Raw genomic sequence first — 18,566 nt, 5'->3', positions numbered from 1 at the left:
CAACACTTAAACATCCAAAAATAGTAACACCATTAAAATAATTGATAGGTGTACCTACTTTTCTTTATTTTTATTTTTTGTTTGTTTTCTAAATCTATGAATGTTTGCTATTTAACACCCTGGCATATTATATTGTTTCAATTCAAAACATGTTTGATATTAATTTTGCTCTTTTGTAAAGCCATTATTATTGTTCAAGCCAGCGCACCCCAAAACTAGCATCTTTCAAAATAAAAGGACATTTCCGGTTCGACCGGCTATCAAAGTAAAAATACTTTTGTAATGACTAAGACTAAGGCTATGTAAATAAAAATGAGTTAATAAATTGCTTTGTTGTTGTTGTTTTTTTAACTAAGAAAACATCTTATTTTTAATTACATTTCACATCTGATTTTTCAAAAGCTATCTGTTTAACCGACTAATTTCAGTTCATGTTAATGTATTTAACTGGTTGAACTCGCTGAAAACCATCAGAAGTGAGTGAAATTAAATTGTTCACAGTATCATTCACGAGAGGTTTAATTTGAAAAACATGTTACCGGAAGGAAGTTTTAACCCTGTCGCTTCTGACGGGGCACACCGGGCTATTTCATCGCTACGGCAGTGTATCCGCGTTGCACGTTGCTAGTTAGTTGCAGTGTTGTAGCTATTAGCACGGCAGTCATTCTTTTGGTGGGACGTTTACATTGATTAATCCTTAATCCTTAACTATTTGTAGTTTGTCTTTAAGCAGCTGTCAACATAAAAGTACCAACTAATCATTCGCTTTTTTGTAGTTTTGTGTTTCTACTCGCCCATTTTTCTATACATCTTGCTAGCTTGCTAGTTAGCCATATCTTAACGTTTCCTTTCCTTGAGCGAGATTTCTCGTGTCCGGCTGGAAGACCATGGCAATGAGACAGACGCCTCTTACCTGCTCCGGGCACACCCGGCCTGTAGTTGACCTGGCCTTCAGTGGAATTACTCCCTATGGATACTTTCTCATCAGCGCCTGCAAAGGTGAGGCTTGTTTAAAAGGTCCTGTTTACTAAGCAGTTCTCCAATCTGATGAATGAAATCAAGCTTGATGTCAGAGTGTGCTGCGTGCCTTATTTCACAACAGTCCATTTTTTTTAGCTTGCATTTATTCAAATTATAGTTTTGTATGTCTAAAATGTATGTTTTTAATTAACCTAAACTTGCTGTTTGTCTAAGGTTTGTGGTTTGTGTATTTTTACTAACAGTTTCAGGTTGTATCCCGTTTCCAAGAGTTATCTCTACCCTTCGCCTTCTCCCTCTACCTGTTGACTAAATGTTCAGATTCAGGAAATGGTTGAACTTTCCCATTGATTAACGGGACATTCCTTTAAGAATTTGATATACAGGAGGAAAAATAAGTATTTGATACATCACCGTATTTTTTAGTTTTCCTCCGTGCAAAAAGAAGGGAGAGGGCTGTAATTTTCATCGTAGGTTCACCTATGTGTACCTATGAAGCAGAATTATAAAAACCCTGGAGATTCAGCAAGTGTAATTTGTGAATAATTATTTTATTCCATTAAATAAATATTTTCAGGGCTCTAGATTAAATTAAAAACAAACTTTAAAAATCTCCTAAACAACAGTTTTATAAAATTTTAGTCTATGTTTAAAGGTAATGTTGACTTGTAAATAATGAGCTAATTATTTGTTGTCTAATAAACAAAGTTCTTTATTTGAAGCAGAATTAAAACAGGTAACTTACTACAAAAGTGGTAAGAGGTTCAACAAGCTTAAATTTAAACATATCTCAAGATAAAATAAATATGTAAAATCCAAATTATGAGTATAAATGTTTTAACACTGCTTTATAGCTCATGTTGAGCTTGGGACATTAAAGACAGTTTTTTCTTCTGAAAAATTAAACTGGACTTGAACTTAGTGAAGAGAAGCTTCAAGGTTAACCTTGATCATCTGGTGTTGTTCAGTGTATTTTCATGTTTGCATTTATGTGAGTGAATGAAATGATATGCTTATTTTAGTGGCCTGTGAGTTTGTGTTGTATAACTAAACTGAAACAAATAGGTCTATCACAGTCACACATTTTGCTGGATGATATATCTTTTAAATATATTGAAAATGCAAGGTTTCTCTCAAAAACGAATAATCATTTTCATTTTAAGGAACACTTGACTCTAGAACTGGACAATATTTGAAATATCCAAAATAAAAGCAACAACCAATAACAATAAATATAAAGGAAATAAAAAGCACACACAACTGAAACCATAACTAAATTGTATTATCTCTCTGTAAACAGAATCACCCTTCAAAAGATATTAATCAGAATAGAAGCATTGTGCTCATTTTGATTTCTTATGTGATTGTTTATTTTGACAAGCTTACAACTGAATTAAACTGTATAGAAATAATTATGAACTCCTGCTACTTTATTGACTTTATTAAGTAGCAGGAATTTACTGCGTTAAGAGCTAAGAATACTAACCAACTAAGGTTCAGCTTAGTTGGTTATTAACCTATAGCTCAAGACTATTGGTTAATAATTCTGTCTTTCAACCCTTTTCTTGTTTATTTTTGTTCTCACTGTCAGATGGCAAGCCCATGTTGCGCCAGGGAGACACAGGGGACTGGATTGGAACGTTTCTGGGTCACAAAGGTGCTGTCTGGGGAGCCACTTTGAACACTGACGCCACCAAGGCAGCCACCGCTGCTGCTGACTTCACAGCGTGAGTGGGGGAAGTCTTTATTGTCTGGATTCAACAAAGTAGCTGAGTTGTGTGTAGCTGACTCACTGTTCTTGTTTTGTTTTTTTGTTCAAAGGGAGATTTTTGAGGCACTTCTAAAATGTTTGTTGTTGGTGTTTATGGGTCAGTTGGAGTTAAAGCTGGACACACTTTTCACAACTTCTGAAGTCTTCACAGATTTTCAAAACATGTGGTCTTGACACTAGCCGACCAGATTCAACATGTTTCTTTCCTGGAATAAAAGAGTGATTGGCCTGCTGATTACTCAGCAGTAATCAGCTTAATCAAAAAAAATGGTTGGTTGGTGCACTTATCAAACCAACTAAACTGCTAGAATGTCATTTCAAGGTAGATGTCAGTGAAGAAGGACATTCTCAGAATTTGGAGAAACCATATTTCTGATTTCCTCCACCCTAAAATGAATTAAATAGCAGTGTTTTCCCCAGAAAACCTGCTAACCCTGGTGGTAGAAGTGTTGCGGCAGTCCACCAACAGCCCATCATGTTGTGTTAAAAATAGTTCAAAGTCACAAAAATTCAGAGGTACATAAGCAGGTGTAAATTTTGAAATGATATCATGTGAAGCCAACAGGCAGGTTTAGGGACAGCGCCCTCTTCAATACATCTACTATAGACCTAGCTTAATCTGTCTTTACTGTCACTGTTCCTGTTGTATAAAATAACTGACACATAGCCTGGTGGGGGTGAAGTAAAGCCTGGTGGCCTCCCAGGCTTATAATCATGAGGAAAATGCTCAATACTTAAGTTTTTTTCTACAAATAAAATTTCTCAGATGAAACTTTTATTTGGACAGTCCTGTGTATTGTGTAAAAGTAATAAAGCACATCAGAAGAGCAGCCAAAGGCGACCAACTGAAGGAAGATAATTACTCTGGTGGGAAAATCTGTAAAATGCTCTCCACAGATCCAGTCTTTAAAAGTCCTATTTGCAGTTTTCAAAGCTTGTGTTTCCTACAAGGTTTGTAGGAAACGCAGCAAAATTTGTTGATTAGATTAAAATGGACTTTAAATCCTCTCCACATGGTGGTGGCAACATCATGCTGTGGAAACACTTATCCAGAAAGGCTTTGTGGTTTTATTTTGAAGTGAATCTTGGGACCTAACCACTTCCTCTGTGGTTTTGCAGGAAGGTTTGGGATGCTGTAAGCGGAGACGAGGTCCTCTCACTGGCACACAAACATATCGTCAAGTCTGTCAGCTTTACTCAGGTTAGTTCAGTTTTGTATCTGTGTGTTGTTACTGCTATCATATATTGCAACCTGCAATATAGCCTTAAAAACACAGACTTAAAAAAAACCCTGCATGGGTAAAGGGCTGTAATGATGTAGTTGCAAATTCACCTATAGTATGTTTTTAGAATTTTTTTTTTTAAATAGAAATATAAAATATTTTGCATAATGGTTAACCCACTCTTTAGTTCTTTTTGAACAGCATTGACTTCCTGTAATCCTTGAAAGGTGCATTCATTACTAGTGTTCTGGTCTGTCTAAGGTCATGGGATGTTTTCTAAAGGATAATGTCTTATTTTTCCATGACAATTTTCTGCCCACACACTGCTCACCAGAGGACTGTTTCACAAAACCAGGATAGTGGATTAAGCCGGGATTTTCTGGATCTTCTGGCCTAATTAAGCCTAGATTCCGATGGCAGCTTGTCTGCTCCGGACCAAGCTAACAGCCAAGCTTGGTTAATCCTGGATCCTTACCTATTCAGTCAGCGGTCACACTGATTATAAACTGGTGTTTTAACTTAAAATAACATTGACAACTTAATTAACTGTATTTTTGGCATATAATTAAACACATGCACATCTTAAATCGCAGAATATTTTTCAAAAAGCTACTTATCTAAATCATAAACATACATTTTGTCTCTGTCAAAGTGACTGCTGCTATAAGATCCATTACAACCGCTGTCTTTTGATTGTTGCTAAGTTGCGTCTATGCTAGTTAAAAAACAAATTGTCCCTTTAAAACTAAAGCATTCATCACAACTCAAACAGGACGTTGACTGTAGGTGAAACTAATTAAAGGCTTTATAGGTAGAGACTTTCTAAGTTACTAGTACAAATAATTTTCACATTGTAGTCAACATCTTATCCGTTCCCAGATACTGCAAAAAGTGCTCATATTTAATTTTGACCTGTAGGCATGGTTGTTCCACATAATTATAACACGTGGAACAAAATAGATTAATATGAATCAACAGGGGCACAACAACACATTTTTGAGGTGGATGTGAACACGTCACCTTCAAAATATTTATTAATTAATTTATTAATCTTTTTGTATGATTTGTTCTTTAAATTGACATTTATATTATTTTTGGTCTCAGGAAATGACTGAGGGATGAAGATACTGATGTCTAGCTCTTTAGGTTCTGACGGGTCAGGTGTTCCTCTCCTGGCCCATTCTATCTGGTATCAAACAACCCGCTGTGTGTCACTGAATATTGCAGACATATTTTTTTAATGCCCCATTTAAACTTCACTGTCACTATTTAGCCTGGAATCTGTATTTTTACTGGAGGTTTTACTTCTAATGTAGTGTAGTATAACATGAACATTTTAAAAAGATGCGGGTTGACAGCAGCTCACCGCAGCCGGCTGCGCAGTCCATCTCTTAGCAACCGTGACAACAGTGTCGGTTAGTGGGGGTTTGAGGATAGAGAGGTGGGTCCTATTCAGGACCACCAACGATAAATATTCCCCTGTTTTGTTTTGGTCATTATTATTACACTTATTGTTGAGATGTGTGTGATATGTGTGTCTATCAGACATCTATTGCAATAATGACTAAATCGCGTCCCGTTGGTTCAATACGGAGCGGAAACAACAACCATCTCCTGTCATTGTAGCCTAGCTTAAGCTAACCTGAACATTTACAACTCTCTTGCTGATGCACTGACATCACTCACATTCTGTCTTTCAACCACTTTGAAAAGCTTTTCTTCATCTCCACATCTTTCTTCCTCCCCCTCTTCCATTTTCTGTTTTGTGCTCTGGAATTGTTTTCTGCCACCCATCTTTAGCTCCCTGTTGCCAAGTGCACTAACACAATTCAAATTTAAAAGGAAAAAAATGCGCCTCAGCACTTTCTCGAAGGGATGTTGGCCAAGCTAGCTGTATGAGAGGGAAGGGCACCTAATCAGTGTTGTTCCTCTGTTATTGATCATATTATACACAAACAGCGGTTAAGTACATAAAATGCTGACAATAATAAAAAAATAAATAAAAAACATTGCTTTTGCGCCCCCTCTAGTGCAGCGCCCCGATGCGATGCATACAGTGCATAGCCACCTTTTGCACCATTGTGAATGAATACACTGTCAGATTCATGCTTGTGATAATATTGACTTCCACTGTTCATTTATAACGTTAACGCTGTTTAATGTGATAAATGACAGATGTGATTATGATGTTGTAATGTTTGGAAATGTATATTTCGGGCTAATTACGCATTTAATCAATCTGCTATAGTAGCAGCATTCCTTTCTTTAGTATGATGTGTTTCAGTTCATAATAATCCTCCATCTAAAGATGTTTAGTGTGAGATATGCCGTACGAAGTTTAACTACCATCGGCATAGCATCAGTGACTCTGTGATCGATTTCATTGGTCTGTTGAAGAAGTCTGTGGACACGCATTCACCTGAATTACTTCAGCCTGACTCCACATGAGAAGGACCTCGCTGCAGCAAACGCAAAGGGGCCGGGACGGACCACTGTCAGTCTCATACCTTATTTGGAAATGGGACCATTGTACATTGGAAGTGAATTTTGCGCTGTTTCTTATGTGATCCGCAGCCTCCCATTTTTATTTTCTTTTGAAATCTGTGACATACCTTTATCTTTAGGAAGGAGTTTTGCTCTCAGCATGTATTTGAACTTTTCTCTTTTATTTACTCAGCACAGCTCAGTTTTTAATAAATTCTGAAGCTTTCTGTGCACTTCTAAATCTGTTCCTTAGTCACATCCCTGCTACTGCATCTAGAGGTGAGACAGTGGAAACACAACTAATCTAATTACATTACTAAATCAGAATACCACCAAGTCTTTATTATTCATTCTGGCATTACTGGAACCGAAAAGAATAAATTCCCTCACAAAACATGCTTTTTCATTTTCTTAAAGAGCTAATTAAACGACATAAGACCTGAAAGTGGTTCCAGTTTCTCTCGATGGCCAACTTGTTAAAACTGTGGCTGATTTTAAATACCTCAGGTCATTCCTGGACAGTCGGCTCAAATTTGCTGAAAACACTGGCTGTATTTTTAAGAACTGTTGTCAGTGTCTCTATCTTTTAAGAAGACCCAGTGATCTTGGGGTTACCCAAACAAGCTTGTGTACAACACAATGTTGAGTGTTTTAACTTTTCATCTCCTCAGCTGTTTTGGTCATGTGAGCTGCAGGCTAACAGACAAACTTTTAAGAATACTTTCAATTGTGGGCAAAGAGTTGAAGGAAAATTTCCGCCTTGATAGATTAAATAGTTTCATCTTATTTTTTTCTGTATATAGGACTCTACCACCAAAAAGTGTCTTAGAATAACAAATGGCACCATAGAAGCAAAAATGTGAATATTTCCTTGTATTTGTCTAACAACCCTGGTTGTAACAACCAGAATTGTTGTTCTTCTGCAAACCTAATGTGTTTGTGTGGTATTGACTTTTGCTCAATTAAGTTTCTCAGGTATACATTGTAAATGGTATTTTACAATTTCTTTTGTTCCCCCTATAATTGATGGAGATGTATAGATATTATTTACGATGTATAAAGGTGTTGTCCATGTCATTTTAATTAGCTCAGATGTTTTATTAGACAATTTATTTTTTACGATTTCAGTAATGCCAGAATTAATATTAAATAATAAAGACTTTGTGGTATTCACATTTAGTAATGTAATTCTATTAGTTGTGCTACCACCCCCACACCATTAGAGGCAGTACCAAACCTGAAAAGATGCGACTAAGGAGCAGATTTAGAAGTACCCAGAAATTTACAGAATGTGTTAAAAACTGAGCTGCGCTGAAGTAGTTACAAGAGAGAAATTCAAATACATGCTGAGAGTGAAAATTCTTCCTAAAGATGACGACATGTCATAAATTTCAAAAGAAAATTAAAACGGGAGACCACGAATAATGCAGGAAAGAGCGCCCTCTTCATTTCCGGAGTGCAATGGTCCCATTTTCAAATAAGGTGTGAGACTGGCAGTGTTCCGTCCCCAGCCCTTTCTGTTTGCTTGGGCTCCACATAGCTGCACCTCCTCAGTCTGGTTTGGTCTTTATGAAACCGATAGTCAGGATAAACTGATGCTATGTGAAGCCTGGCTTTGTCTCTTATTCTGTTACCCTTTGTATCTTATCTCTTAATCCTACTTTTGTCAAACAGCCCTCTGTTTTACTTGCATGTGACAGACCTGAGGTAAACTACTGTGTCCATTAAATGACCTGCGTCTTTTCTTCAGGATAGCAATTGTCTGCTGACTGGAGGAAATGATAAGCTGCTGCGCATCTACGATCTTAGCAAACCTGATGCTGGTAAGAAATATGGAGACCATCCTTCTTTGCTGCTTCTCTTGCAAAGAGGCAGCCTTGATTTTTATGGGTTGAAAAGTCCAAACAGTACAAAGTGTTCCAACGTGTGTTAGATAATCCAAAATAAAGGGTGAGACTTGACATAATGATTGAAAATTTAGAACTTCTTAGTAACTACAGTGTCTTTATTTTGACTAGCTAGATGGCTCAATAGTTTAAACTAGTGCTTTATTACAGTGTTTATTTTGGGAGACTTCTCTGTGGTCATTGGAATAAAGCTACAGCTGAATAGTTTTAACTAATTACAAAATGTCCCTGGCTAGCAAATCAAACGCATCCTTTCAGTGGAGAAAGGAGTTATCTAAACCCTGATTTACATGAGATTGTTCATGAGATCCAAAACGTGAGCAAGGCTGACAAACCAAACACTCAAAGTAAATTCCAAGCTTTTAAATTTCAAAATAATAAATTTAAACATTACAAGTTCTTTTTTTCTTTTTCTTTATTCAGCAAATCTTTTTATTGTATGTTGAGTCACACTTTTGTTCTCACATCTGATTGGCTCGTGATATTTAATTGTCCTGTGATGTTTTGTGTCAAGTTACTGACGTACAAGGCAGTCATTTGGCTAGAACTGTAATCTGCCGAGCGTATGACAGCAGAAGAAGGCAGATGGCGTTCTGAAGATTCTGAAACCCGACTCATTAAAAACCATCCTCCATTGCCAAGAGAAACGCCGAGCTGAACAGGATGGCTGTTAATGTTAATTCAATATTTGGAAGCGTGACCAACACAGACTATACAGCTTCATTCACTTCCTTTGCTGCTATTGCCAAAACTACAGGCAGACTATAATTCTAAAACAGAACAGAAAATCAATGTCAGTGTACATAACTTCTCCTTTTGTTCACTGATTGTAGAAATGTTAGTTTTGGAATCCACTACAGCGGGTGAAAGTCCAGACTGAACTGTGAAGAGATTAGAATTGAGTGGGATGGCAAAGGAAGGCAATGAAAGGTTAACATAATGTCTATTTTTGCATTAAAAAAAACCAGACTATTGACAGACATGCAATACCAAGAAAAATCTTTCAGTGCCCTGGCCTCGGTGCAGGAGTTAGATGATGGAGTCATTCATCTCGAGACCAGGCTGGTATTCAAGCTTTCATTAGGACGTCACCAGGGGGCTTAAATGGCTGAACACCAGCCTGTTGATAGTCTTCATCAGATGTGAAGTCAGGCCACCGGCCCATAGCTGCCGAGGTCTTTATGATGTTTAGTGTCTGGTAGCGATTCCACACAGGTCTTCGACAGTTTCGGGCTCAGGCTGAACATGTACCCTATGATGCCCAGCACATCAGGAGCCGTTTAGACCTGCAGCCTAGCAAAGGATCATTGCAAACTACCATATACCATGCCATCTACAATGCAGAATTGTATGCCTTCAACTGTGCTCATGTCAGAAGAGAAACATCCGTACCTAAAGCTCAGCAAATGAAACCTATTGCTTCCTGCTGCAAGTAGCAGCAGCAGTGATGTTAAGCTCGGTAGGCTGACCATTGACCTGGCTGTTTCTGTGTGTTGTAGCTCCTCAGGAAATAGCAGGTCACAGCTCAGCCATAAAGAAGTCTCTGTGGTGCAATGACGACAGTCAGATCCTCTCTGCTGCTGAAGACAAAACTGTCAGGTTTGTATTTTGTCTTCTCAGACTTCCTCTGCTACATGTTGCTTGGTGTCAGACTTGCATTTCAGACAGACTCCAGTTGCACATTGACTGCTAAACTGTCAAACAGTTCAGTACTGAGAAACAATTGGACATTGGAAACTGTATGTGTCCAGGCTCTGGGACAGTAGATCCATGGAAGAAGTGAAGACTCTCACATTTGACACGTCTGTGAGCAGCATGGAGTATCTTGCTGACGGGGAGATACTTGTGATAACGTATGGAAAGACCATAGCTTTCTACAACGCTCTAAGGTACTGCTATCCTCTCACCATGATCACTTAACGCTTCACAAGTACATCCATGATGTTTCTTGTCCTAGCTGCAGCAGCGTGCTGTTGGGGGACAAGGTTTCCCCCTGAAAACGTTCACAGTGTGTTGATTGGGTGCTAGGACAGTCATTCGTCCAGTGACCCATTGTATTTTTGAGCTAAAAAATTTTTAAAGTTGAGAGAAATTTAGGGAATATAACTTGATAATTTTGTGTTATTAAAAGATTGGAAGATTAACACCTGAACACTAACTATAAAGCCTGAATAAATGTAAACATTTTAAAAAGACTTAAATAAATAAACAATGTTAATCCTGGTGGGGGCACAAGCAAAGCCTGGTGGCCTGCCAGTCTTATAATACAGTCGTCCTCAACCCCCGGGCCGAGTACCGGTATCGGGCCGCGCAAGAAATAATTAAATATTGCTGTTTTATGTATTATTTGAGTCTGGAGGAGCTTTTATTTTGAAAAGCCTTGAGCTGGATCCTCTCTGTGATGTCTTGCATGCCAACATTGATCCCACAAGCAGGAGAATGAGTAAGAAACTGATCAGATGTCTTTGGAAAGTTTCTTTGCGAAGGGGAAAAAGCCCAGAGAAGAGAAAGAAGAATGATTTACCCTGGTAGGTGATTCCCACATTCCAAGCCCGCTCTAAATAATATGTGGCGACTGGCTCACTGATGAGGGAATGAAGCCTTCAAACTGCTTCGCCATGTAGAGACCAAACAGACTGTGCATAAGCAACACTTTGGGTGTCATTGTCTCTCATCAATCCCAGATGGGACTGTCTCTTGCAGAGAAACAAGCTCAAGGCTTCCATTAGTCGTTATGGTGAGTTAAAATTTTCATGAAAGTAAAATGTGCGTTTTTATGGCACATCTGTATCTTATTTTGAAGGGATATGTAAACTTTACCATAACGACCAGAGTCAGAGTGCGTTAGCAGTGGTCGGAAAGAGATGAGAGGAGTAGAGCTTGTGAGTTTTAGGTCTGGTTCACACGGCACGATTGAAGGATTATCGGCCGATTTTCCAAACTTCTGTGACCACAGAGCCGATAAAAGTCCCAACAGATTCGGTCGGTTCGTGTGTCCAGTCACACGAACCAATTCCACTCACAAACATCCAGAAGAAAATTCAGTGAAACCACCGATATACCATCCGCGAATTTAGAATAATCAAACACAGATGATGTAGAAGTAGTAGTGATAATTTGTGGACTCATTTTAAGCGATAACAAAAAGAAAAGGCGTTTGATAAAAGATGGCGGGAGCGGCCGCTCTATTTGCTGCTCTGTGATTTGGAGGTGAGTTTTTTAGTAGTTAACATTTTTAAATGAATAAACATAACGACATATAGTAAATGTATATAATAATGACCTTTACATATAGTAATGAACATTTCCACATATCACCTCCGATGTCCACCTGACTCTCAGTTGCCTTGTCAACTGTTTCTTACTTCACCGCGCTTTCTGATTGGCTACCTGTCACACTCAACAGGCTGAGTTCTCGCTCCCAGTCAGGGAAAATCCCACAGGCTGCGATAATCTGGCCAAGACAATATTGACAAGTCTTTTCAGGCCTGCGGTAATAAAAAGGTTGGAGGACCACTGTTATAATACGCTGAGGGAAATCCTGGGATGCGTCATGTAACCAAGTAATGATGCCATAATAAATTTTTTAAATGCCTATAGTCTAACAGACAATATTCCACAATAATACAATAAAAACTATTCTGCTTTTTTATTGTAGTTGGCCAAACAAATCTTTATTTTTCAAAATAAAAAATATATCCATCACATATTAATATGTACAAAATCACACAATGCATTTAGTGCATCAAGGAAACTATAACATAAATGAATAAATATTTATTTATTCATTTAAATTGATAAATAAATAAATATTTACAAACAAATGTTAACTCCTGTCCTGCAGTGTGGTGTGCATTGATTTACCAACAATGAACCACTGATTTAAATGTTAGTTCGTAGACATGACTTTAGCAGTTAAATTCTTCTCTGTTTCTGAGTAATTGTTGTATTAATCCTTGGGTTTCATGGATATGCAAGGATACGGCGCTGACAGAACGGACAGAAAATATTCTCCTGTTTTGTGTAAATCGAAGGCCCTGAGCCTTGCAATACGCTTCCAGTTATTTATGTATTGTTTCAGAAGACGTCAGTGATTCACAATGTTTTTTTTTGCTGACTGGTTTATTCTGTCTTTGTGGAGAAGGGAGCCGATCTGATGCACAGCTAAGTGTGGAAAATGCCACACTTCCACCTAGCCAGGTAGCTGTGGGTGTAGGAACTGCAGCTAAATCACAGTACACTGTATAGCCTCCCTTCTCACAGGTATCGGCTAATTCTGTGAAATTCAGCCCAGTTCAGACTGTAAAACAGCTGACCAGCTGCTTCTGTGTTTAATGGCCAAACAGCTATAGGAATCATTACAATATAGCGCCTCGCACTGCACAGGTCAGGCCCAGTTAAAGTATGTCATTTAATATTGCTATATAAGTTTTTGTCACGGGTGTCAAAATCCACTGGTATTGCTGTTGAGTAAACTTCCAGCATTTTTCAGAGGTTGATGTTCATTCTGACTTCTGCATTTTTTTTCTTGGTCTAGTTTTTAGAACCAGAACTGACAAATCAATGCTGGTGAATTCATGTATGATTAAAATCTACATAGAATAGTAATTTGAGCTAATTGTCAGCTGTCTCTAAATAATCCCTGTGGGCTCTAACCACTGGTTTTTGTTGTTAAGCTTGGACCTTATTAAGACGGTGGAGGCACCAGCTCCCATCAACTCAGCCTCCCTCCATCCAGAAAAGGATTTCTTTGTTGCTGGCGGTGATGACTTCAAGTTATACAAGTTTGACTATAGCACTAAGGAAGAGTTGGGTAAGAGTACTAAAACTTTTTATTTGCATGTTATTAACCAGATGATTGTTGGGATCAGAGAATTATACAGAGGAACTTCTTTGAATGATCAGAAAGAAGGCAGTTTTATTTCATCTTAAGAATATTTCAACATATGACCTAATTAAATAGGAACAATCCTTGGGGATGCTATGCTGATGTTATCCCTTGGCAAAATATATATTTACATGTAAAGTTCAAACATTCTGTCTCAGAGCTGTTAACTGGTTTAAAGGGAAGTAGGTAAGGTTAACATAAAGAAGAAGAACTTTGCAGTTTCTTCATATGTTAACAAGGAATCCTGTTCTTAAATCAGAAATGTACTCTCTTGTTCTGATTAATTCAGTACCAGCTTTGCTGGCTTTAAGTGACCAAGACATGTTTATTTATATATAACACTTCAGCAACAATGCAGTTCAAATGCTTTATAATATCCAGAGCCGGCCCAAGCCTCTATGGGCCCTACGTAAAATTTGGTTTTGGGGCCCTCTATTTCTGCTAACAATGTAGATTTCTGGAATCAACAGTTAAATGATCAGATCATTCGCACACCTGCTATAAACATTGCGTCTCTGATGGTGCTGTTTGCATTTTATGCATGTATAATATAGGATACATTCTTCAGCCAGACGATTTCTGAGTTCATTTTGGGGAATTGTGATTGGCCGATATTTACATCTGAAGCCCATCTTATCCACTGATCTTATTTTTGTCAGCTAAGGTTTAAAAATCAGTCTCTGTCCTCTTCTGCTCTGCATTGAGAGATTTGACTGCCAGACGACCCACCAGGTCAGGTCTGTACGTTTGCAGTTAGCACTATTCACCCCACTGTTGCCAGCTCTGTGACTTTCTTGCTACAATTAGCAACATTTCTTCATACATTATCAAAGATATTTGTAAAAACAAATCCCCTCATAGTGAAATTGTGTGTTTTTGTCATTACAATGACGTAGAAATCGTTACTTTAAAAAAAAAAATCAGCTCTTCTGGGAGGCCCCTTGATGGCCCTGGGACCCTAAGCGGCTGCTTAGGTTGCTTATGCCTTGGGCCGACCCTGATAATATCACACAAATTATCTTACAAGCAACATACATTACATTTTGTCAAATATCAGCAAAATCATAAAGCAAGTACATGTCAAATGTATTCATCAATATTCCAGTTGTTTTCAATCAAAAGCAACTCTTAACAGGTTCAGTGTTTTGGCTGTTTTACAGTTTTTTGGAAGTTTGTTCCAGATTTGTGGTGCATAGATGCTGAATACTGCTCTCCATGTGTGGTTCTGGTTCTGGGGATGCAGAGCAGAACCAGAAGACCTGAGACGTCTGGAAGGTTGATACAGCAACAGCAGACCTTTAATGTCCTCTGGTGCCAAGTTATTCAGTGATTTATAGTCAGAAGTTTTGTCATCCAGACAATTTAAATGGTGTAAACCTCTTCAGTGTTGTCAACCAGGCTGATCTCATATTTTTTTTACACCTGTCATATGTTACAAGAGTTAATGTGGTTAATTGTTGTTAATTAGCTTCAAGCTTTCTGTGATGTCCTCTCTGTAGAGTCATATAAAGGCCACTTTGGTCCAGTGCACTGTGTGCGCTTCAGTCCTGATGGGGAGCTGTACGCCAGTGGCTCCGAGGACGGCACGCTCAGACTGTGGCAGACGGCAGTGGGGAAAACCTATGGCCTGTGGAAATGTGTTCTTCCTGGTAACTCTCACTTTGATCACTAACAGATTTCTGTCACATCGTCAGTAGGATTGGAGCAAGTCTTACAATGATCTGATTCAAAAACTATTCTCTTGCCACGATGTCTATTTCATTCATATACTACATACAGCTCAACTGCTTTTCCTTCTTTCCACACATGGTGAGATGTTTTATAGGAACGCTAGTTGTGGTTGCCCAAGTGATCAAGAGAGACGGGAGGCAATGAGGGGAATAAGAGAAACTGAGTTGGCTTATCCAATCAGGAGCATGTCAGCAGTGGCTTCCATTCTAATTGTAGCATTGACCGAGCTTCTCACAGGAGTGGCCATGTGAAAACCAATAATGAAATAAGTTGATTCATTGACTCAGTGAAAAAACAACTGAGTGAACTCTTTCGACCACTGTATCTTTTGGTCGTTTGAATTTCCTTGTAGGAAATGGTAATATTATACAAGAAACAAATGGTTATTTGATTTTATTTATTTAATCATTTAAATTTCTACATTGTTTTGGCACTAGTGCATTTTTGAACGAACTGAGGATGGCGTTGACCACAGCCTCTGGACACGGTGCGCCTGCTCTACCCACTGAGCCACCAGTACCCCACTTATTTGATTTAAAATACTAAGCATTTCTCTCTTTCAGTGTGAAAAAGGATGAACAGATTAAAATATATATTTATATTTTCTATTCATATAACAAAACTAACTTTAAAACGAACAAAAAAGGCCTGTTGTTCATATTGCATTACCAGGTGTGGCCACTTACATGACAAGAGCTCCAAAGTGGGAGAAAGAAAATCAAATAACCAGTTGTTTTTGCATTATTGGAAGACTGGAAGATTAATATCTAATCACCAACTATGAATTTAAAAAATGCAATAGATAAAAAAAAAAAAGCAATGCTAACATGGCTCACCAAGGGAAAACCTTGCTCCTGCACGTCTAACTACTCGTGTTGCGGTTTTGTGTGTTCAGAGGACCTGGGAACAGAGAACTCTGAGCAGCTGTACAGCTCGACCCCTGAGATCAAAGCCTGAGGATGGAGGCTCAGCTGAGGAAAGAGAGAAACAAAGAGGCAGTGAGCGTCACGGGGTTGCTGCAGTGTCTTTTACCAGGCCACATCAAGGAACAGAATCCAAAACATCTCCATCCACCGGGAACTGATGTTGGTATTCTGAGTGCTCTGTTTGTCATTGACCAATAATGATACACCCTTTCTTCTTTTTTAAAGTCCTCCAAGGACAGGTTTGACCGTAGAGGAAAACAGTAGAGCCGAGAGTCGAGTCTGACTGCTGCCTGCTTTCCCTCTGATCAGCCACGTTCTGAAGACCTCAACTTCTTTTAAATTCCTTGTTATCAGCAAAACCCCCAAATGTTAAGATGCTTGGCTCAGTTTTGGTTTCACTATTAAGCTTTTAAGAAGCTGGACCAAGGCATTTGTTTTCAGTTCATAGTTACAGAAATACCAGAAGTAGTTGCACAGTTTGTGCTGAAGGCGAGGTGATTTCATTTCTCCAAACAGGATGACTTTGAGTATTTGCTGGTGTTTTACTGGTTAAGTCATAAAACGTGTCGGAATGAAAGAAAAATATTGTTTTGTGATTACCTGGAAAAGGAAGAAATGTCACTGGATTTTCCATGTTGCTTTTTCATTTGTGTCCAGTATAAAATAAATGAACTTTGGTTTTATTTGTAAGTAATCCATGCGGCCCATTGTTTGTTTTTTATTAATCTGTGCATTTTCAACACAATTTGTTCAAGGTCAAATGGGTTATTTCTTTGTTTTAACTCTGTATGTTGGTGTAGAGTCTGAAACTTTAGCCTTAATATTTTTGGAAGAAAAGAAATACAAAATACTACTTTTCAAAAGTCATAAAAAATGAATTGTTGGGTGGTAGTTCTAGTTTAACTTTACTGACCCTCCAGTGATACGGTTCTCCTGGACATGTTTCTGCCAGGATGTTTTCTGTCCACTAATATCCTACCAACCATTCAGTGTTGAGGTACAAACATGGAGTTCTGTCATTTTTTCCCTTCAGCTGACATTTCTGTTGTTCTTCATGTCGTCAATGAACCAATTACCACAACTCATGTTCTGTAAGTGATCATTTAACTGGAAACATGTTTCCTGAATTGACCCTTTTTTCATTAATGACCTACTTAAGACAAGGTCTTGGGAGCTGCTGGCTGTGTCCAGAGTCCAGAGAGACAGATGGTTTTCGCCTGGACAGGAAGCCAGTCCATTAGCTGAGGGGCAATGTTTGTTTGGAAAAGGGAATTCTAAATATCAGATTTATTTACTTTATCAGTACATGTCAAATCTACAACAGTCATTACAGTGCAGCAGGGTGTAAGCCACAGTTGGATACAATTCATTTGTTCTTTTGGAGACTTGCCTTGTTTGCCAGAAGCTGCTGTTGCAGACATACACCACTTTCACCAATAGGGGGCACTTTAACTGTCAAAGTGAGTTCACAACATGTAGATTTATCAATGCAGCTGAATGAATTTGGCTGAATCCCTTCCACTGGCATTCACTGCTTCTCCATGATTGTTTAAAACAGTTTTGATAGAAGGGAATGTCTTTTTGTCAACATGATTATTGCTTACATATTTACAAAGAATTTCATATGCCCATGTGCTCAGTAAAACATTAATGTAGCAGTTTTCTTCTCGTTATAAACAGAACTGTGATATGTGTCATATTGACAATGCTACATGATTTCATTTAAATTGTGCATTGCCAGCTATTTTTAGTTATTCGTTACACAGTAAAATGTTTCTATATTTTACTTTATCTGTGAATATGACTTACTGGTAAAGAAAAGCCAAATGTAGTGTCTCAGAAAATTTGAATTACACCAATGAAAAATGAGTATATTTTAAGCACAAATGTGAGACTTCTGTAAAGACTGTACTGTATGTAACCCTAATGAGGGCGAGGTGAGCCATATTACCATATTAGCAAATATGGTAATAGAAAGATTCGGCTGAGGAGCCTGTGTGTGAATAAACACCATCAGACAGAAACTAAATTTACTCTATTTCAATGTATATTTATGAAGGTATTGAATAATAATAATAATAATGTTTTCTTATAAATATAACCAATAAACCCAACAAGGAAAACGACAACAAACAAACAAATAAATAAAACCCGATGACAGCCAAGACTTTTTCTTTCTCTCACTCAAATCCGTTCTTGTTTATAGGGTGATTAATTATTCACCAAACAATAATCCAATTGCTTAAATCCACAATCCAAGGGGGGAGGAAGGAAAATACAAAAACACAGGCCGGAAAAAAATGAAGTAGTTTGGTTCAGTTCCATCCTACCGCCATCCTGATGTTGAACCAAAAACCCTGAACTAAACGAGCTCATACATCAAACAAAAATGAGTATTTAAGCAGTTAAACTGCTATCCAACATCTAAACATTCAGAACAACACATAGCTACATTCCATAAAGTTTCCATCAGGAATCAAATAAGTTATTCACATTAATGTCACAGATCAAGTAAAGTCAGATATCAAAGTAAAGTGCACTTTTAAGTTCTATTCAAGTTTAATTGGCTTCAAAACTATTTCAAAAACATTGAATTGGTTTCTGGTTTAGTTGGCCTCTGCAACTGCAGAGTTCTGATGAAAAATAACTACAAATATC

The 18,566-nt window shown here is 38.0% G+C and overlaps 1 protein-coding gene across 1 annotated transcript; it reads left to right on the top strand.

The window, feature by feature from the left end:
• The first annotated feature begins 583 nt into the window (after positions 1–583).
• Positions 584–16,993, top strand: strap (serine/threonine kinase receptor associated protein). Its single transcript, XM_055024231.1, has 9 exons — positions 584–999; positions 2,570–2,705; positions 3,869–3,950; positions 8,207–8,279; positions 9,863–9,962; positions 10,115–10,252; positions 13,040–13,176; positions 14,751–14,900; positions 15,878–16,993. The coding sequence occupies exons 1-9, from the start codon at positions 888–890 to the stop codon at positions 15,937–15,939; spliced, it is 990 nt and encodes a 329-aa protein (XP_054880206.1). The 5' UTR covers positions 584–887; the 3' UTR covers positions 15,940–16,993.
• The last annotated feature ends 1,573 nt before the right edge of the window (positions 16,994–18,566 follow it).

The sequence above is a fragment of the Poeciliopsis prolifica genome, unplaced genomic scaffold, assembly GCF_027474105.1.
Source record: "Poeciliopsis prolifica strain line A6 unplaced genomic scaffold, Auburn_PproV2 SCAFFOLD117, whole genome shotgun sequence".
NCBI lineage: Eukaryota > Metazoa > Chordata > Actinopteri > Cyprinodontiformes > Poeciliidae > Poeciliopsis > Poeciliopsis prolifica.
This window is presented reverse-complemented; position numbering and strand designations above follow the sequence as displayed.